We start from the raw sequence: 22,996 nt of genomic DNA on the forward strand, positions 1-22,996 counted from the left end.
CCACAATTCATTATTCAACACAATGCCACACTATTCATTGACAGTTCACACTACCTCGTCACAGCACCACACCAAAACCAAAGCTCTTTGTGTTGTGGTGTTAACAGCAGTTTATGCGTTGGACAGTAAGTAATTCCTAAGTCCAGTTGCTGCTAGTAGCCGACGAATGGAGTCCATTACTTGTTCCCAGATGACATGTGCAGATGTGAAAGGGTTACAATGTGCTTTGTGCATTGTACAGCAATCCTCCCTTGTGGTGGTCGACGGGAAACTTGGCACTGAGTATGCCTGCACTCACGTTCCCATACTGCCAACATTGGGCCATTGTCACATACAAATGCCCCACAAACATGGATCCTGCATGATCTGACCTCCTGGCCAAATGAAGACCCACAAGGAAGCCCCTTTCAAACTCTTGTCAGGTGTTGATAATGTTTCCTCGCAGGAGTAAGCGGCATCCCTTCGTTGTTCAATACCTGACATTTCTCAAGATCATTACTTACCTTACCAGGCCTGGTAACAGCACTAACCATGGTCAAGACTAATGCACTCTGGTTGCCATTCTACTTGTCACAGAGTATTGCAACTCTAATCATTTCCTTGCCCACTGATGTAGTCTGCACGTATAAAGTTACAATGTCATTCCACCATGTCTTCTGGGTGCTTCATGTTTACTTCAGGCAGTGTATTTACAAATGATGTTTAGCCATGGAGATGTACGTACATTTATAACCATTATATTTTTCACACTGTGTCCTTTATTGAGTTATGTATGTAACACTTGCTGTTAGCACAAACTGTGCTGGATTATAGTCTCTGAACAAAACTGGTGACAAATCAAAAAATAATTTAAACAGAAGCTTATGGAGTTATATACTGTTATTTCTACAGTTTATCAAAGCTGTAGAATACAATAAAAAAATATTTGACAATTATATCAGCTGAAATATCCCATCAACTTAGTGAAATATGAGACTGCAATGCAACCACACATTTTTTCCATTACCTTCTTTTGAAACTTGAAAAATCATGCAAAAGTTCATTTGTACATCCTTCAAACAGGTCCAGTGTGACATAACCAACACCACAGCTCAATTCAGGTAATGTAATCATTATAGTAATTATTAGCTAACTTGAATTTGTGAGGTTTTTCCAGTGTGATTGATAAAAGATATATTTTAGTGTGTTCTGTCAAGTTGACAGTTCCATTTTTTGGCACAATAATGCAACACACACTGTGGGTGACGGTCTCAGATATGTTTGCTGCCTGGTTCTGATAGCGAGTGCACTTGAGACTGTATTTCACATAACCTGACATATGCAACTAGGATAGTAATTCAAATACGGTACAGAAAATGGGAACTGTCAATACAGTTCAAAATCTCCTAAACTATAACATTGTTTCTTTATTACACACCTATCCACTTCAAGGAAGCGTCATTTACAGGATCTTCTGCAGTTTATGCACTGATCATCAAACGTTAACCTTGACATTCTAATGTAATGTTCATTATTTGTTTAATAAACCATAAATTTATCAAGCCAGCAACAGAACATGTATTACACATGGCATACCTTGTATTGTAAGTATGACACCGTTGTCAATTGATGCTCGGTCATTGTGAACATGACATACATATTCTCCTTGATCTTCAACTTGGACACGAGGTATTGTCAGCACTCTATTGTAGTTGGACAGCACAGCCCCACGAGGTAAGTGTGCACCCCGCCTTGTCCAGTTGTATGAAGGAACTGGACTATAATACATAAGAAGAACAAGAGCAATGTATTACTGGAGAAAAACCTACCAACAAATTAAAAAGTATACTTTTAATTTATGCCCTCACTTTTAAGCTCTACCACAAAGATAATAATACATACCCATAGAAAATGAGTGTACAATGTGCCTGTGATTGTAGTTAACCAACAGACAAATGAGTAGTAAATGTATTTTGTACAAAGGTTAGTAAAATACTTTCATTAAATATTAACTTGAGGCACAACACCACTCAAATGAACAATACAACACAGATATCTGAATTTTTGCTTATCAATAAAACAACCCTGTCCTGGGGGCACAACATGTATGAAGAACAACGTTTTTAAAAAAAAAGAGAGAGAGAGAGAGAGAGAGAGAGAGAGAGAGAGAGAGAGAGAGAGAGACCTGTACACGGTATCTGGCTCTTCATATCACATTATAACCAAAATAATTCCTTTAGTTTTATATATCACGATCCCACTGTTATATCATACATTATCAGCCAACACACAAATCCCCCCACCACCACCTCCTCCACCTCCTCCTCCTCCTCCTCCTCCTCCTCCTCCACAACCCATTCACACATGTACAAATACTTCACAATAAAGGAACTTGCTAGGAGACGACACAGAGTTAACATCACGATAGATGGAATGCCATATGATTAACCATTAAACATCACTGTTCACTATTCTCAGCTCACACTTAAATTATACAACTACTAGCAGGCCAAAAAATAAGGAATGCTCAAACTGGAAGAGCTGTTGCTGGAAAAGAGAATATTGTTCTGGAAGTTTATAACATCTGAAAAAAATTTAGTTAGCCTGTAATTCTAGTTTTTCCAATGCCAGTGATGAGCGTGTTACTTTTCTTGAGCATCCATTCAACAGGTCTCTGATACAACTCATTTCCTTTTCCTTTTATTATTATTATTATTATTACTATTATTATTATTATTAGCCTGGAGTGTGGCTCATAAAAAGACAAGTGGGAAAAATTTGGTTACAAGCATGCAAATGGAAACTCATTTAGCCACCAAGATATAAGTGATTTAGTGAAACAGCAAAACCTAAATTAGCACCGTGGGATGCAGATGTGAATAGTTCCCTTCCTGAAAAACAGCCTGGTATATTAACAATCGCTCGGTATATTAACAATCGATCACTAAATTAACAAATTGGTCCTGTTCTGACATGGGCTGATAACCATTGTGGTTTCCTCAAAGGAACTGTCCTCTCATTGAACGGAAAGAAGGAAGGAAGATTAGAGTGTAATGTCCCATTGACAGCATGGTCATTAGAGGTGAAGCACAATCTCTGATGGGGAAGGAAATTGGCAACGCCCTTTTCAAGGGAAAAATTTGCCTGGAGTTGTTTTGGGAAATCATGGAGAATATAAATCTGGATGGCCAGATGGGGATGATCTAAATTAAAATGGCCAGATTGAGATATGAACATGTTTCTTCATCAGTACAATTCCTGTGGGCCATCTCTCTCGCTTTTTCTTCTACACAAATGAGAGTCATCAATAAACTACATAGTCCTGTAGTATAACATACAGATAACAATTATACTGTTGCACATAAAAGAAAATTTAATTCAGAAAATTGTTACAATCAATAAGAGACAGGAGGGTCTATATTTCTCAAATTTGTATAGCACACTACGTTTTTATACAACAGCTACACTCTAGCACCCTTCTGACCGACAGGTTAAGGGAGTGATTGCCTGTTTGTCCATAAAATAATCTCCAGAAACTGTAAATCACACTGCCTGGTTTGTGGTAAGACGAGGTGGAGGACACACTACTAGGGTGTAGAAAGAGTCAAGGCATGCAGTAACTGACACAAGATGTAGTTAGAAACTAACTGAGAAGTCTGCATTAACTATCAGTAAACTGATAGATTTGTGTGTATAACATGAGGGGAAAAAATCAATAGATAAGATGTAATTTCAAACAAAAAGGTGCTACTTCCTAGCCGTAATGAGTATATACTGTTACAATGCTACAGCTTAATTCATATTTACAATTCCTCGCATGTTGCAATAATACGACTGTAAGTTGTGGGCATTTGATAGTGCAATTACCATTAATAAAACATTCCAAGATGGTTAAATAACCACAATGTAAAAACTGATAACAGAAGATTGTTAAAGGCTCATTCACTTAAGATATGAATTCACAAACTGAACAAACCACGAGAATTTCACTGGGTGATCATTTACAACGTAAATGGAAGAGTAGCCAACCTTACAGTGTACTAACAAAACTAGATAGGGAGTCACAGCACAGAACTTAAAATAAATAAATAAATAAATAAATAGCATTTTGGATGCAATAACACAGAATATAAATACATTCATATTCTGAGATAAACAAGTGGATATGGAAAAGTCACCATCCACTGACAGGTACTTTCATTAAGGAAGAAATCCTTGTGCCAGACACATGTTAAAATTGTTTCGTATCACCCCAGGGGGAGGGGGGAGGACTAATTTACACATGTTGTCCCACACTAATACCAGTGTGGAACAAGAGTGGCACAGTTTCAGAAAAAAGAACAAGTTCTGGGTTTCCTGCAGATACAGTTCTACTGCAGTGCAGTTATTAAGTGCGTCACAGTGTGGGAGTGAAAGGGCACAGAAACTGGAAATGGCTTCCAAAGCTGAAGTACACTGGACAGTATGATTCTTGTGGGCAAAAACACCTAAACTGCACACAGATTCATGGTGAAATCCTTGCAGTACATGGACCAACTGGAAAGTCATATCCAGCCATAGTGAAATGGTACAGACAATTTGATCAACGCAGCGCAGATGAGGGTTATGCTGATCGGGTTGCAAGGCTGTTGACATCAACCACAGATGACAGCGTCCAGGTAATTGAGGAAGAACATCTGGAGGGAAAGAGATTTTCCAACTATGAGGACGTTCACATAGCAGTTCTCGAAAGGCTCTGTGACTGAGGAATGGAGTCCTACTGTTCTGGAACTGAATGACTGGTAGAACATTCCGACTATTTTTTACAGAGGCTTGGTGATTACGCTGAAAAATAGTGTCATATATTTGTGTCACTTTGAAGTGTAGTTCAGCAGTCAATAAAAGTTATTTGATCTGTTGTTATAATATGTAACTCGCGGTTTTTAAGTCCTCTTGTAGCAGGTATAGGGACAGCACAATGTGCTACAGGTTACCTGTTCTAAGTGACCTTTACCATGTGCCTTGGTACACAGCAGAATGAGGTCCCCTTCCACAGCCTCCTTGTGCACGAGACCTCGACTTTCTGGATTTATTTACATAAATGCACTGGACAACTCAAAAATTACTTGTGGTGTTAGAGCATACAAGGAGTTTTGTATTGCTAATATTTCAGGCTCCAGTGCCTTCAAGTTCACATACAAACATATCTCCACATACTCAAACAGTCCACGGGTGTACTGCCGGTCCATAGTGTCCAATGGGCACAATACAATATTTTGGTGATCAGACATGTTGCCATCGTCAGGTGCACTGAGGAATTGAGATCCTGAGACCCCTCCCCCCCGCGAGGCGTACAATTGGCTCATCCGCCCTGGTTGCCTGTTAGTTTTCTTTGCTGAGCGTCTTTTTAATTAGACTCAATGCTGGTTCCCATGGCTTCTTGAGCTTATAGCCGCCATCTCAGTTGATGAGTCCATCCCTGCTATGAATTTCGATAGCCTCTCTAACGATGCCGTCCCAGTATTTAGATGTCTGTGCCAAGACCCTGGTATGTTGGTAGTTCATTTTGTGGTTTTCCGGACAAACAGTGCTCTGTGACTGCCGACTTGTTGGGGTACCCAAGCCTAGTGTGCCTCTGATGTTCTCGGCAACGATCTTCGACGGTGTGCACTGTCTGTCCAATATCAGTCTTCACACACTGAGCAGAATCTGGTATATGCCTACCTTCTGCAAACCAAGATCGTCTTTGACACTTCCCAGTAATGCTCATGTTTTATTGGGCGGGAAATAGACATTTTCTACTCAGTGTTTCCTCAATATTCATCCTATACAGGATATAGGCAGTGGCTACCACTTCCACCATGACTTCTTCTGTCTCCACACGCTGTACTGTAGAGGTGAGGCAGAGAGCGCGTCTGATCTGCCATTCTGAGTACCCATTTTACCGGAATATAGTTTTGAGGTGCTCCAACTCATGGGGCAGACACACTGTATCAGAGATGGTGCGTGCCCTGTGCACCAGTGTTTCTAGCACCCCATTCCTCTGTGAAAGGTGGTGGCAGCTATCTGCATGCAAATACAGGCCAGTGTACGTTTTCTTCCTGTATAACCCATGGCCCAGGGTGTCATCCACTCTTCTTTTGACCATGACGTGCAGGAGTGGTAATTGTCCTTCTGCTTCAGTCTCCATAGTGAATTTGATGTTCGGATGTATGGAGTCCAGGTGTGTAAGGAAGTCTAGGAGCATGTCTCTTCCATGGGGCCAGAGCACCTCCACGTATTTTCTCTTTAATGGAGAATACTATGAACAAACAGATGGAGTCGCAATGGGGAGCCCACTCTTGCCTGTGGTCGCGAATTTCTATATGGAGTACTTCGCGGAGGAAGCTTTGGCATCGTCTGTATGGCAACTACTTGTTTTCTCCGTTATGTGGATGACACGTTCGTGATCTGGCTCCATGGAAGGGACAACCTCCTAGACTTCCTTACACACCTGAACTCCATACATCCGGACATGAAATTCACCATGGAGACCAACGCAGAAGGAAGATTACCATTCCTGGACGTCATGGTCAAAAGACAAGTGGATGACACCTTTGGCCACAGGGTATAAAGGAAGAAAAAGCATACCAACCTGTATTTGCATGTGAACAGCTGCCAACACCCTTCGCAGAGGAATGTGGTGCTAAAAACACTGGTGCACAAGGCGCACACCATCTCTGACACAAATAGTCTGCCCCATGAGCTGGAACACCTCAAAACTGTATTCCGGAAAAATGGGTACTAGGAATGGCAGATCAGACGTGCTCTCCGCCCCACCTCTACCATACAGCGTGTGGAGCTGGAAGAAGTCATGGAGGAAGAGAGAGCCATTGCCTATATACCATATACTGGGGTACTATCAGGGAAAATAGGACGAATATTGAGGAAACACCGAGTAGGAACTGTCTTTTGCCCACCCAACAAAACACAAGCATTATTGGGAAGTGTCAAAGACAATCTCGGTTTGCAAAAGGCCGGCCTGTACAAGATTCCGTGTCAGTGTGGGAAGACTTATATTGGACACACAGTGCGCACCATCAAAGATCGTTGCCAAGAACATCAGCGGCACACGCGACTTAGGAACCGAAACAAGTCGGCGGACGCAGAGCACTGTTTGTCCGAAAATCACGAAATGGACTACCAACATACCAGGGTCTTGGCACAGATATCTAAATACTGGCACAGCATCGTTAGAGAGGCTATCAAAATTCGTACCAGGGACGGACTCATCAACTGAGATGGCGGCTATAACTTCAGGAAGGCATGGAAACCAGCATTGAGTCTAATTAAAAAGACGCTCGGCAAAGAAAATGAATGGGGCAATTACACCGATGCCACCACCAACGCCGACGCCAGCGTCTCAGCAACCGCCGACGTGCTAAGAGAACACCTCACAGGGGGAGGATGTCCTCGGATTGAATAAGAGTATCAGCTAAATGTATTACAGGGGACATATCTTGCTGTGGTTAATGGATGGGCCCAAGTGCTACTTGAATTTTTTTTTGTGCAGTATTGGTTCAGAGGAGACTTTCTGTACACAGACTGTGCCAGAAGGAATAGTCAATACTCAGGGACATGACAGGAACCATCATCCGATGCAAAAAAAGTTTAATAAACATGGCTCTATGATGCATACCTTATGAGCTATGAGCACTTACCATCTTCTATACTGTGAAACAAACCTCTTCTGCTACAAGCTCTTTCCTTTCCATATATTGAGAGATGGAAGTATGGTTCAAAACAAGAAAAAAATGTCTGGTAAACACAGGCTCTAAAATGCATACCATAAGAGCTATAAGCACTTGTTCATCTTCGTTACTGTGAAACACATCTTTTGTGCCAAACAAGTGTTCATAGCTCTTTAAGTTACAGAGCCCATGTTTACTAGATTTTTTTGCTTCCAATGATCATTCCTGTCATATACTTGAATATTGACCATTTCTCCTGAGACACCCTGTATAATTATGTCCACCTCCTTCTAGCTGTGCAGCCAAAAGACTTAGAGCTACTACAGCGCTACTGCACTACAGTGATGTCTGTTCATTAAAGTTGGCAGAAGCCACAGAAGAAAACATTAGTAGGTCCAAATCAGCACGCTCCTGAAACTGTTGAATTACGGAGTCAAAACTTCAAGAAAACATACACAAACACAACTTCACGATTGTTACCACCACTATCAAGAAACTGGTTTGTGCAAAATAAACAACAGCTCAAAGCTCTCACAGTACATAGCACCTGTTCATGCAACCAGTTTTACACCTCATTCTCCCGACCTGTGATGACGTCGCAGAAGAAAATTCACATTCCACAATGCAATCATTAATCATAAATACCTCAGGGCATCAGTCTGCAACTATGTGCAAGGTGATAAATTTCGCATCAAGCAAAAGATGAATTATTCCTATCATGTAATCCATTAATAACTTCAGACACAATGGCAAATTTTATACAAGCTGTGTGTCATAAAATACTCTCAAACTGGGTGGTACTCTAGCCACAAATGAAAGGCATCCTTCTCCATATACAGGCATATCATGATGAACATGACTCTTGCTCTTCATACCAATAATAATTTTAATGTTAAGACAAATGAAATGAAACAAAACTCTCTCTCTCTCTCTCTCTCTCTCTCTCTCTCTCTCTCTGCCTAAAACAGCATAAGATGATAATAGAAATCAGCATATGAATGAGTAAAAATCAGTTACTTACTATCCAAAGGCAACACACTCTAAACGTACATCTTGTCCCGCAACAGGTGCCTCCGGGAAAGCCTTTGGGAAGTTGTTAGGAAATTTCAACTGCTGATAGTTTGCTGAAACATGAAATGTAATTTATGAATGAATAAACAATTTTTATAATGTTTGCAGTGTACAAAGTACCATTATTGTATGATAGCATATAAGTTATGTATATCAAAAATAGTTATGAAGAAAATAAGTTTGCCGAAATAGAATTCTCTTAATCTCTGCAGAGTACACAAGTGCATTTATTTTATGCGACAAATTAAAATTGTGTGCTGGACTCACGACTCAAACTTGGGGAACAACTGTCAAATATGATCCACCATAGACAGACTTCAAACTTCAACCTCTCACATCATTCTCTCCTTTCCTCCCAGTTTTAGCCAGTCACATACAGTCAACAAAGCATGTACCAGGCAGAGATAAAAATAATTCTTTCTCATCAACAACTTTGAGCCTGTAGATAAAATATACTTGCTGCTATGTCCTTGAAGCCTTTAGTGTTGGGCAGATGTTTAGAAAAACAGTTGATCAAGCAAGCACTGGATATACATGTATCTAGAAGAACAGTTTGTGATGAGAGGTACTCTCCACATAATACAGTCTCTGTAAAGATAGGGCTAAAAAAACAGCAACTACCACACAAGTACAAATAAAAGCATAGGAGCCTATATACATAGGTGCTAAATGAAGCATGTTTCGTTGTTAAAAAGGCAATGCCAGACATTTTGAATAGTTAACACAGAAAGTCCGTTGGGTGAGATCAGGGTTATAGACTAGTTATCTGATCTCACTAACTCTTAGCATATTTACTCGAATCTAAGCCGCACTTTTTTCCAGTCTTTGTAATCCAAAAAACCGCCTGCAGCTTAGAATCGAGTGAAAAGTAATCGGAAGTTCTTTAAAATGTTGGTAGGTGCCGCCACAACTAACTTCTGCCGTCGAATATACTGCGTTATTAAAAAAAAAAAAAAAGTGGAAGATGAGCTTTTTTTCTCCGCCCCAAGTTTCGACCACTGTATTTTCATACATTATCCAACGAAGTAAATACAAATTCCGTATTGTTCATCTTCGAATGTAGCAGCCTTTCAATGTACTACATAAATCCGACTGGCAAGACTGTTTGGGATGTTTGTCAATATGGTTAACTCTACGTTCTGAATTTTTTCCTACCTGTGACAAGAGATGGTTGCTAATAGGAACTTTTATGAATTGTGAATCACATGCAGTATTCTCTTCACCATAAGAATAATACGAACATAAACATTTTGCCATGTATTCTTTTGTGTTTGCTGCCATCTCATTTAAATCCTGTCTGCCTAATAAACTATGAAACTAGAGTGAGTCAACAGCAAACGCGGAAGAATATACATATCATGTCATGTTCATATTTGTATTATTCTTATGCCGAATAGTGATACAGTCAGAAATGAAGCACGGCAACTGACTAGATTTTTAAATCTAAGATGACTCTAATTTCTGTGCAGAATGTAATGTACTAAAGAGGCGTCTGCAAAGATTTTCAAACGGAGAAAAATTTTCGCTAAACGTTCTTTCAGAACATCATCTATCATATGCAGTCTATTATTTGGTTCTTGTTGATCATTATCAAAGAAATCAGCAATGTAAGCAACAACAAATAGCAGTCTCATTTCATTGTTTCGCTAACAAGATGATTCCTCTCTCTTTTTTTTTTTTAATTGTAAGCGGCAGTAGCACACACAAAAGCAAGTCATGGCGCGAGCGGTGACAGGTCGTAAACATTCATTATGAGAATTCGACAAACAATGCACGACATAGTACAATAATGCATTTTCAGCTTAGAATGACGTAAACACTTATAACAAAGAGAACGGCGCTTATCAGATCAAAGAAAAATAAGCAATCAATTCAAACCAGACGAAGAACGTGAAAAAGGAAGGGTACCCGTATAAATACGGACGGAGCGCCTCACGCATAGCAATGGCTACCTGGTAAAGCTTAACTGCTAAGCCTATTATTCGAACCAAACTACTGTAGCTGTATCGTCACTCATTCAACCTAAATTGTGTCTCATATTACAATGGAACAACTTTGTTTCGATTTGGAGGTGCGGCCTAAAACTTTTCTCTCCCCTTGAAATTCGAGTCTCAAATTTCAGGTGCGGCTTAGATTCGGGAAAATTTTTTTCCCTTGATTTTGAGTCTCATTTTTTAGGTGTGGCTTAGATTCGAGTGCGGCTTAGACTCAAGTAAATATGGTACTTCATCAACACATTTTTTTAAGGAGTTGACTGACATTGCCAAAAAAAAAGCACTGAGCTTGTGAAAGTATAATTATGATTTTAACTTTTTGTCAATAAAAATGTTGTTAAGAACGGTCCTGCCATCTGCCTTAAGTGTTTTAGAGATATGGTGGAACACCTAAATCTTGATTTCTGTGCCAGGATTAGAACTGCTGTCCTCCCAAATACAAGTCAAGTGTCATACCACTGCATCACCTCTCACTCGGTGTTACTACAAAATGAAACAAGTACAACAAGGTTAGACCTCCAATAACAAAACTGCTGTCTCAATGTATTATCTGTCAAATTTAACAGTGAGAACACTTCAGTAAGTGACAATCACCAAGCAATGGTCCAGACCATAGGCAAAATTAACTAATTAAAAACAAACAAGCATTAAATGCAATACAACAAATAGCAGGAGAAAACTGCTATGACACTTATGTGATAGACGAACAGAAAGGGAATGAACAGGCCACGTATATACAAAACCTAGTAGGACAACACAGAACAACCCATTTGCCGACCACCTAATAGCCCACAACCATCACCAAGTAACACAGAAACAGATTTTAAAATACTAAAATCCGATCACATCCTATATCATAAGCTAAACATGCATGTCCGCACGCACGCACGCACGCACACACACACACACACACACACACACACACACACACACACACAGAGAGAGAGAGAGAGAGAGAGAGAGAGAGAGAGAGAGAGAGAGAGGGTGGGGGTGGGGGTGGGAAGTAAACAAAATCCAAATTTGGTGCCATACTACCTTGAAACAAGTGAACATCAACTGGGACTGGACACACTGCGATTTGGTTCTGTAGAAAGTGTTATTTAGGAAGTAGTTAGAAGAATTGTGTGTAGTATTTGTGTGTGCTGCTCAACTAAGTTATGACAATGCAGATGAAAAAGGACTTTCAATAGCAAAATGTAAGTAATCACAAATACAGAAGCGAAACATTTCTGAGCAACAAAATTATGTTCAGGTGTAAAGTGCTGTGTTAACTTGCCAACCAAATTCACAACAACATTTAGTTGCAGATGACAAACTACCAGCATACGATAATTTATTTATTTATTTATTTAACAGTATGGCTATGGGCCCCCTGTAAGGCAGACTGTTCGCCGGGTGCAGGCCTTTAATTTGACGCCACTTCGGCGACCTGCAGTCAATGAGGATGATAGGATGATGATGATGATGATGATGATGATGATGATGATGATGACAGCACAACACCCAGTCCCTGGGCGGAGAAAATTCCCTGACCCAGCCGGGAATCAAACCCAGGCCCAGAGGAGTGACAATCCGTCACGCTGACCATTCAGCTACCAGGGGCGGACATACAATAATGAAAAGATGGTTCTATATGGCCCAATTAAAGCAAAAAACCTAAGTTAATGACAACAACAAACAAAAACTGTTTTAGGCCTAATTTTTGTTGAATAATTATCACTTGAAACATGTTCACATTTTACAGATTTGAATGAAATGTACTTACTGACAATGGCACAAAAAAGATGCTGAAACACATTTGGGTTTATACGACTTCTTCCCAATGCAATAATCTTTATTACACACAAGGATCAAAACGTACAATGCACAGACAAGATGACAGTTAACAACAGCTAAACTGTGTGAAATTAATATGCATAATGCATGCAAATGCCATAGGCAAAATATTATTAAGTGCAGCTATAGTGCATTTAAAATTAGTTGCAACTTTTGAAGTTTGTCCCACCAGAGCAGACATGACACTATTGCCCAGGTAACGCCAATGGCGAGCCGGCTTTCCATACCGCCAGCAGTTCAGTTGGTAAAGCACCCGTTCCCATAATATGGTTAAATAGCACCACATGGTATCGCACATTAGATGCACCTATGTTCATTAGCTCTCATTGTAAAGTGATATTTTCTGGCGTTGAAGTGTTCTACATTCGTCAGGTACTGTGAACGATAGTTTCGTGATGGCACTGGATTAATAACAGTACAGCACGTCTGAACACGAAATTCGCAATAAAAATGGTCATCCAAGAACACTTTCACCAGCTGTGAAGATAATGTTCTGCCACAAAATATTCTTCCAAATTCGACAGTAGTAATGGACAATGCACCATACCAGTCAGTTGTTATGGCTAAAGCTCCAACAATGCAGCAGAGGAAAGTGGCTATTTTTCTCTGGATACAAAGAAATGTTTGGTTAGATAAAGTTAAACCTAGCTTGTGTAAGGTGAAGTTAATGGATCTTGCAGTACAAGCCAAAAACACACTACCGGGTCAACGACCTGGATAATGTTTAATCAGGCTTCCTCCGTATCGTGCTCTTTTAAATCTGACTGGGAATATATGGGTTTAGGTGAAAAGTAATGTGGCAAAAAACATGACATACATGCTCAGTGAGGCTGAAATGGTGACAAAAGAAGTCATTGCAAATGTTACATCACAGGAGCTGGTCTCAAGTTGTCAGTCATACCAAGTTGATAGTTGAGGAAACATGGATTCATAAGGGACTGTGTCGAGTTTTGAGTGATATGTTACTTTTCTTGTTGCAATGTTAACATCTGCTTCATTTGCTTAAACAAAGCAGTTTACAAATATTCATCTCACTAACATTCTAATGCAGTTGACACTGTGACAGAATCATAAATCAGTGCATTATTAAATTAGCAACTGAGGGCGAAACAGATCAATATTTACGAAAGAGCCCATTCTCAGTATAAAAATAAATGTACAACTTATTTATTTATATTGTTGCAAAAACCACAGCAACTCCCATTTCATCGGCTATTGATCGTCCTTAAAGTTACATTATTTCATTTAAAAACATCTATAGTTGCTTGAATATCGCAGTAGGTATAAAAGTTTCACATATTAATCAAATGGCAAAATAGTCACCTCTTTGTGTGCTATCATTTGCCAAAATCTTGTTTTGATGTTTCAGACAATTTATGAGATACGAGGGATTTATTAATATTTCATTCTTGCCTTTTCAGTGGCATGTGCGTTTGTGACAGAGCCCTTATACATACAATCCATTTTTCTCAACACTGGAGACGGATAGCAATATCCTTCTAAGTTTAAAGAATAATTCTGTATGTTACCTAAATCTCATACACAGCAACATATGACCCAACACACACCGACACTAATTCATAATGACCCATATTTTTCACTGCAAACTTTAAGAACTTCTTACAGTAGTTCACCTTAATATCAAAATATCACAATAACTATGACCATTAATGAAATGATAGGCAATTCATAATGAAGCCGACAAATGAAGCTATAAGATGTGCAAGACTCAGAGATTGCAGATCGGCCGACTTGCACAGCTTGCAGTTCAAGCAGTCAAGCGAGCTTGACAAGTTACGTGCAGAGATAGCCTGGTGTTATTGTCACCCACCGACACGCTCAGCACACACTGGCAACTACAGTTCCCTCCACTTGCCCATGCTGAACTGTCAAAAGTCACAACAAATTTTAAATGCACTATAATCTTTCTGGAAAATTTGGTTGCATACAAATACGACTATTTGCTTCATACTTACAGTTTGGATTAACACGGAGTGGAAAGAAAGGTCCAGTCCTTCCCTTATCTGACACTTTGCTTTGTACACTGCAGCTGTAATTACCACGATCAATATTTTCGAGGGCTGAAAAATATAGTGCTCCATCGTATGAAACAAATACTCTTTTATCTTCTTCAACAAAATTCGGGAAGTAATCTCGAGCCCAGTAATAATTAACACCTGCAAAATGTAAAATTCCGAAGTAGAACAACGTAAGATTTTCACTTACATTACTTAACCACAGTAATATCATCCATTTAAGGGAGGTAGGACGTCAAATGGGCCGACTTCGAGAAGGAGAGGCACCACAGGACATTTTAATTTGAACTGTCTATACTTTTACAAATAAATTCATAAAACTTTGTTAGCACGACCAGGAAGGATTCAGGTTTCACACTCATAGCAGTGGAAGTTCAAAAACATGAAAAAATAATATTTTTTAAAAGTGAAATTTCATGATTTTTTTCACTTACTGTTGGCTGCATTTGTTGCTATAGGTACACTTTTCTTCATAAGTAAGAGAGATTCCTCGATGAATTTTGCACAGCTTACAAACCATACTTACAGGTGTATAAAACTTAAGGATTTATTTAATCTATGAAAAAATTAATGAGCTGTTACATTTTAAACTTTGTGTTTAGAGAAAACTCGAATTTTATAGTTAATTATCTAAATTTTTACCACAGTTTTTAACAGATTTGGGAAATTTTAGAGTTTCATACACCTGTAAGTATGGTTTGTATGCTGAGCAAATTTCATCGAAGAATCTCTCTTACTTATGAAGAAAAGCGTACCTACAGCAACAAATACAGCCAATACTAAGTGAAAAAATGATGAAATTTCACATGTAAAAAAATTTGTTTTGTTATGTTTTTGAACTTCCACTCCTATTAGTGCGAATCCTGAATCCTTTCTGGTCATGCTGACAAAGTTTTGTGAATTTATTTGTAAAAGTATAGACAGTGCAAATTAAAATGTCCTCTGGTGCCTCTCCTGCTCCAAGGCTGCCTGTTTCACGTCCTACCCCCCTTAAGAACAATGTCTCCTGGTACATACATATTACAGTTCCACAAATGAATTACAACTACTTTTCCTCCATAAATACAATTCGAATACATACAAAATGTCAACACTTAATAGACTTTCCCAATACACAACTTCGTTGGTCTCTTATCTGGAATAAACCACACACATTAAAAACGAATCTGTAGCTTGCACAATAAATAAGTCAGAAAAATAAATATATTATGAAAAAGATAGACTGCTACTCACCATATAGTGGAGATGTTGAATTGCAGACAGGCACAACAAAAAGACTGCTAAACAAGTAAGCATCCAGCCAAAAGGCCTTCTTCTTAATTAGACCACACACACACACACACACACACACACACAAATTCACTTACAGACACATGACCGTCTCTGGCTGTCGAGGCGTGACTGTGAGCAACAGTGCATGATGACAGAAGCAATATGATTGGTGGGGGTAAGGAGGAGTGGTGGAGTTAAGGAGGAGTGGAACGGGGAGAACAGCAGGGTAGGGTAGGGACAGGGACGGTAAAGTGCTGCTGGTGAGCATACAGGGAAGAGTTGTGGAGAGGGTATGGCAGCTAGACACAGTTGGGAGGTTAGATGGAGGATTGGGAGGGGGAGGATGGGAGGAGAGAAATAAAGACACTGTGGGTGTGTTCGTGGAATATAAGGCTGTGAAGTGCTGGAGTGGGAGCAGGAATGTGGATAGGTAGGTGAAAAACAGTGACTAATGAAGGTTGCAGCCAGGGGGGTTATGGGAGGGTTTCTGCCTGTTCAATCCAGAAAAGCTAGTGCATGGCTTAGGCTGTTGAGCAGTCACTGAAATGACGAATGGTGTGTTGGGCAGTGTGCTCAGAAAATGGGTGGTCTAGCTGTTTCTTGGCCACAGTTTGTTGGTGGCCATTCATACAAACAGACAACTTGTTGGTTGTCATGCCCACGTAGAACACAGCACAGTGGTTGTAACTTAGATCGTAGATAACGTGACGTTTCACAGGCAGCCCTTCCTGTGATTGAATAGGTGACGCTCGAGACTGGACTGAAGTAGGTGGTGGTGGGAGGGTGTATTGGGCAGGTCTTGCATCTAGGTCTAATACAGGGATTTAAGCCATAAGGCAGGAAGTGGGAGCAGGGATGAAGTAGGAGTGGGCGGGGATATTGTGTAGGGTCAGTGGGTGGTGGAATACCACTGTGGGTGCTGTGGGATGGATAGTAAATAGGACATTAATCATTTTAGGGCATGATGAGACATAGTGGAAATGGTGGTGGAGATTGTGATTCAGTTGCTCTAGGCCTAGCTGGTACTGTGTCACAAAGGGACTGCTCCTCTGTGGCCAGATGATGGGACCTTGGGAAATGGTGGGTGACTGGAGAGATAAGGCACTGAAGATCTGTTTCTGTACAAGGTTGGGAGGATAATTATGGTCTGTCAAGGTCTCAGGGAGACCCTTGGTATATTTCGAGAGGGACTGCTCATCACTAAAGATGCGATGGCCGTGGGTGGCTAGCATGTATGGAAGGGGCTTCTTGGTATGGAATGGGTGGTAGCTGTGGAAGTGAAGGTATTGTTGGTGATTGGTAAGTTTGATACGGATGGGGATAGTGACATAGCCATCTTTGAGATAGAGGTCAACATCAAGAAGTGTGGCTCGTTGTGTTGAGAAGGACCAGGTGAAGCAAATGGGGGAGAAGGTGATGAGGTTCTGGAGGAATGTGGATAGTATGACCTTGCCCTCAATCCAGGTCACAATTGTGTCATCGTGAATCCAAACCACGTGAGGGGTTTGGGATTCTGGGTGCTTAGGAATGATTCCTCTAAATTGTCTATGAACAGGTTGGCATAGGATTGTGCCATGCAGGTGCCCATTGCCATATCCTGGATTTTTTGTAGGTGATGCCTCCAAAGGAGCAGTAATTGTGGGTGAGGATATTATTGGTCATGGTGACCAGGAAGGAGGTTGTAGGTCTGGAATCTTTCGGGCACTGGGAAAGGTAGTGTTCAATAATGGGATATTAGTGTAAAGGGAGGTGCCATCATTAGAGACGAGCAGGGCACTGAGTGGTAAAGGCACAGGAACAGCGGGAGAGTTGGTGGAGGAAACACTTGGTATCTTACGGTAGGTTGTGGGTATAGTGTTGGTCTGTGAGAGCAGAGTTTCTCTCAGTGGAGCCACAGTAACCAGCTACAATGGGGTGTCCTGGGTTGTTTGGTTTAGAGACTTTAGGAAGCATCTAGAAGGAAGGAGTGCAGGGAGTGGAAAGGGTGGGGGATTCAAGATCCTGCTGGATTTCTGGAATGGGGTCATTGTGGCAGAGTTTGTATGTGGACAAATCTGCCAGCTGGCAGAGTCCTTTTGCCAGGTAATTCTTGCAGTTCAAAACAACAGTAGTGCAACCTTTGTCAGCAGGTAAGATTATAAGTTCAGTATCTGTTTTTAGGTGGTGGATTGTGGTTCTTTCTGTGGATGTAAGGTTAACTTGTGTGTTGAGGGAATTTGGAGAATGGTGGTGAAGCACAGTTCGAGGTTAAGAAATTCTGGAAAGTTAACAGCAGATGATCTGGGGGCAGTTAGGGAGATCATGGTTGGATGGAAGAGTGAACTGAGTCAGGCATGGTTCAACATTGGTCTTTGGTTGAGTCTGGCGGGTAGTGTTGGTGGTGAAAACATGTTTCCACTGTAGGGACCAGGAGAAGGAGGGACGGTCTTCAACAACTTCAACATGATTGAACTTGGGAGTGGGGCAAAATGTAACACCTTTGGAAATGAATGGTACTTCTGTGGGACTCAGACTTCTGAAGGAAGAGTTCATGACTGTGTTTTGGGTCCATTTAGGTTGTGGTTTCTGTATGGTGGTGGGAGGGAGTTTTTGAGGGTGGGGGGTAAATGTAGTAGATTTGCAAGGCAGGGTTTGTCAGTCAAGAGGGGCTGTGGAGGAGGTTTAGAGGCTGGAGTACAGGAGGTGGCTAGAGGTAGTCCAAGGTAGGAGTAGGAAGTGAACAGATTGGAGAGGTTTTTTTGAGGTGGCATTGTGCATACTGCTCTAGTTCCTGGAAGGCAAGAGTTTTAATGTGTCAGATGGGATCCACGGAGTTGGGATTGCACAGCATAAGAATTTTACCGAAGGAGAGGAGATATTACAAAGAGGTGTAGGTCTGATTTACACAGTTTCGCAGGACTATGTTGGCGAGGATTAAGGACTGGAAGAATCTGAACAGCGGCCCCAATCTATATCATTCATACCGATCGGTGCAGTGGTGCAGTAGGTTAGTCTCAGTATTGACGTCATTTTCAGTCCTTTATCCAAATTTCCTATTCAGTAAGCTTCTGAGACCTGTTACCAAATGGTCCTCCTGCTGATTTTTCGAAAACTGTACAAAGAGGTTTTGGTTTTCAGTACAACCCTGTCGTTCAGTTAGCTGTGATTTATTTACACCTATAATTTGTTATTTTAAACATATTGAGCGGTTTTAGTTTTCGATTTAGTGATTGTGTTACTAAAGAATAAAGAATCACCACAGGACGCGTCTGGTTGGAAAGTGAGTTCATAATAGACTATTTTCCTTTGTTAGCAATATGGTTAGGTTGCGTTGTTACTGTGAATGATTTTTTTTAAAAAAAGTTTTTGGTCAATAATCTCTCAAAATAACTGTTATTTTTATGCAATTAAGAGCTTAAAGATCATTAAATATCAAGACAGTTGCTCTGCTTATGTACATTACATGAGTGTTAGCTGAAATTACCAGTGACTTTGCATACTCTTTTCCACAAATGGTTTACTTATTAATTATCAATACATGTTTAAAACTGTTAAATAACAATGCAAAGAAATTTTGTGAAGTCTGATAGAGGAAAACTTTCAAAATTTCATGCATTTATAGGTTACTCCGGCATCATTCGGCAACAAAGTCAGCCTGCGTCTCTCTTGCATGGAATTACATACAATAAAGTGCCGACAGCATGTGAGTTGTAGTAGCGAAGTCGGTAAGGCAACAAAATGCCATGGCAAAGGGCATGGGTTCGTACACTGCCGGATGCGAACATTTTTTTTTCCTCTTTGTGTTTGCAACACATTTTGAGATTTCGTTAATTGTCAAAGTTAAGCATTTTTCTGAAATATTCATTGTAATTTACACGTAAGAGCATGCTTTCTCAGTAACGAGTATCTTCGATTTCGTGACTTCCATATGTTTAAGAAATGAAAGATGAAATTACTGTGCATGAAATAACTGACAGTGACATTTATACGACTTCCTGTCACAAATAACTCACCATTTTTTTTGGAATACATAGCGATTTCCGAGAGTGTGGTCAGACAAGAATCTAAGAGCACAACGTAAATTACTGCGAATGAAACTAGCAGCAATCACCTTCATACTCTAGCTTGTCACAAGTATTTATCTGCGATCGAATCCTTAACAACAGTTGACAGAGATGAAAGGTTCCCATGACAATATTTTCAGACTATACCACCATATATGAAACATTTCGATTCATCAGATGCATGTTATAAACTACAACGAACTTCTGTAACTGCGCTCGCCACATGCTCTCGAAAAGGCGATTTTTTAAATTTTGTTTTTATGAATCAAATTGTTGATGTATCACATAGGGAAGTAGGCTACTTCATCATTTTGATCTCTAGGAGCGAGCTACAACCCCATTCTATACATCTCCTTATTCTTTGACACTCCCTTAAACAATTTTTTGAGTTTGTGAAGATGTGTTCCATCTTAGCAACTACTTGAAGGCAGTTTATTCCCATATGCATTTCGCTTCTTTTGTTTGTGAAGCATCATCACGAATAAAGGAAGCAAAACGCATATGGCAATAAACAAACTACCTCCTATTAGTTGCATAGATGGGACAAACCTCTATGAACTTTGAAGCAACTAAGGAACAATGGAAAACAGAAAATTTGATGAATTTTTTGGGTGTTTCTATAGATTTATTTGTACAATGTGGTACTACACGCCATTCCTAACTCATATTCTGAAACGTAAAATCCAAAACAAGACATCGATGTGAATGAGAATAAAATGACATAATGCGACAATTACGACAGTTTCCAGAACACAGTCAATATTCTACATTATCCTGCTTTTATGGAAGTCCATGGTTAGCGAAATTTTAACAGTATTACGTACTCAAACCACACTTTTTGGTACTGTGAAGAATGGCGTGCTCGTGTTGGCTGCTAACCGCTTCGAGTTTGTGCCGCTGTGGTGCTGCAGTGCGCATGCGCGGATCTGAGAGATTGCTTTTCATTGGTTGGCATGAGGAGAACTGACAACAGCACTTCATTTCACTAGGACCATTCAGCATTGCTTTTGAAACAAACAAAAATAAAATTGTTTTGCACAGTTCCATTGTTGTTTCGCAACTGTGAGCCCATACCTATTCCTTCCTTATTGCTTCATCTAACACACTGATAAATCATATTATCATATATCCAAGTGTGCGCAGCAGTAATAAAAAATAAACAGCAAGCTATATGAGAAAAAAAAATTAACGATCCGTATAAGGAAATGAGCCAGATTATGAACTAGCAGCACAATCTCACAATGAGGCAGTTGTAGACAAGATAATTAGTAATCAAATAAGAAGTTGGCTGGGATGTGATGCAACTGCGCTGTTTAACGCTTTAAGTGGGTCATTACTGTGAGGGAACACCTGTCTGTGGCAACAGAGTGATATAATGGAAGTTTATTTCATTATTGTTTAATTAAACAGTGCTTTAGCTCATAATATGTAAGTTTATTTTGTCATTGTTTAATCAAAATAAGATTAAACCGTGCTTTTGCTGATACATGTTTACCTTGGTAACTTAAAGTCAGCTATTCTTTACATATGTAGAAAGTACGCTGTGTGTCCGCTCATGTTAGGAAAAATAGTGCACCCTCTCGAGGATTAATAGTGAACACTAGAAATAAGGGATGTGCAAGTTGTTCACATCTCAGCTGTTGTTATTAAAAATATTATATTATTCTGCCAAAAATAATATTTTGATTAAATTACTGACATAACAGTAACTTAAACAGACGTGACGTAGTATATAAATAGGAATTTGTAAAGAAGAATCATAAATCATACTTACCAGGAAAAAATTGTGGAGGATCACAAAAAACAGTTTTGCCCCAATTCTGATTTCCAGTTTCTGGTGAGCGTTTGAGGTTAAATTCACCAATAAAACCAAAAGACAGCTGCACACTTTCAGACATGATGGTACCAAACATATTTGTTGCCTTGCAATGGTACGAAGCTCTGTCCTCAATCTAAAACAGGAACCAATAGTGCTAATGATTAGTCTTTAATTAAGGCAAACTTATGCACATTTCAATATTGTAAGATGTGGCTAACACGGTATGTCAGTCATTTATAAACTGTAATGGGAAGTAACAAGTATTATGGACAGAGATAATGTTTTAATGACACTTACTACATTATTTACAGATTATTGTCCTGCAGAACATTGAAACCACGCTCAGATTGGGCAAGGGTAAAACAGGCCTTTTTGAGGGAACCTTCAAAGCATTTCTCTTCAGCAACTTAGGAAAACCATGGAACCTTAATCTGGATGGATGGGCAAGGATCTGAACCCCTCTCCTCCTGAACACATGATAAGTGTTTTAAACACTGTGCCACCTAGCTTGATATTTTATTACACCTTGAACAGTACAATAGGCACCTGCAGGACAATTCAAAGTTCACTTTCAGAGATTGAAAACATAAATTATTCTTTTCTCATGAAGACAGGAAGTGAAGGTTGACAGCTACTTTTTCAAATTCCATGAAGGTGTTCATAACTTAAACTGTCAATTACATTATTGTTACTACTGTACTAATGCAAACTGCCTATATGAATAAAACTGTAATTGTCATGCCAACCTGGAGAACCTTAACAATGATTGCAGCATTTTATACTTGGTTCATTCCCCACCTTTCTGCAGACTGATGTAGACTATAATTCAATGATACTGCCTGCTTCCATAGTAGATTTACTCCATCACAATACATGATCAATTCAGTGCCATCCAAATTTACTTAAAAGTTGGGATGGATGACAACACAAAGCCAAGAGGATTCTAGGGACTGAAATTAAATGAGTTGTTTTTCTTGTCGTCAAAAGTTACAGTTTTCTTATAAACCCTTGATGGTAGAACCTCAGCTATGCTACTCAAAATTTTAGCCAATAGCCACAAAATGTGTAGGTTGTTTACACACAGCCCTTTCACCAGTGCAATAAAATGAAACATTGTGAGGTAAACCAGTACCATGTAAAACATAACAGAAAGCAAACATGAAAGGTTCTCAAGCATTGTGGAACCTGCATAATAGGCATCTCCTTATCTCCACAGCCACACCTGAAGGAGAAGCTG

At 39.8% G+C, this 22,996-nt stretch overlaps 1 protein-coding gene across 2 annotated transcripts in view; it reads right to left on the bottom strand.

Moving 5' to 3' along the window:
• Positions 1-22,996, bottom strand: part of LOC126248253 (contactin) — a 163,633-nt gene that overhangs the window by 101,569 nt on the left and 39,068 nt on the right. For both annotated transcript variants that reach the window (XM_049949104.1, XM_049949105.1), the window contains exons 6-9: positions 21,715-21,892; positions 14,566-14,766; positions 8,710-8,812; positions 1,576-1,757 (exon numbers count right to left, since the gene is read on the bottom strand). In XM_049949104.1, coding sequence (XP_049805061.1) covers positions 1,576-1,757; positions 8,710-8,812; positions 14,566-14,766; positions 21,715-21,892 — 664 coding nt within the window. The remainder of the gene's footprint in view (positions 1-1,575; positions 1,758-8,709; positions 8,813-14,565; positions 14,767-21,714; positions 21,893-22,996) is intronic.

The sequence above is a fragment of the Schistocerca nitens genome, chromosome 3 (genome assembly GCF_023898315.1).
Source record: "Schistocerca nitens isolate TAMUIC-IGC-003100 chromosome 3, iqSchNite1.1, whole genome shotgun sequence".
NCBI lineage: Eukaryota > Metazoa > Arthropoda > Insecta > Orthoptera > Acrididae > Schistocerca > Schistocerca nitens.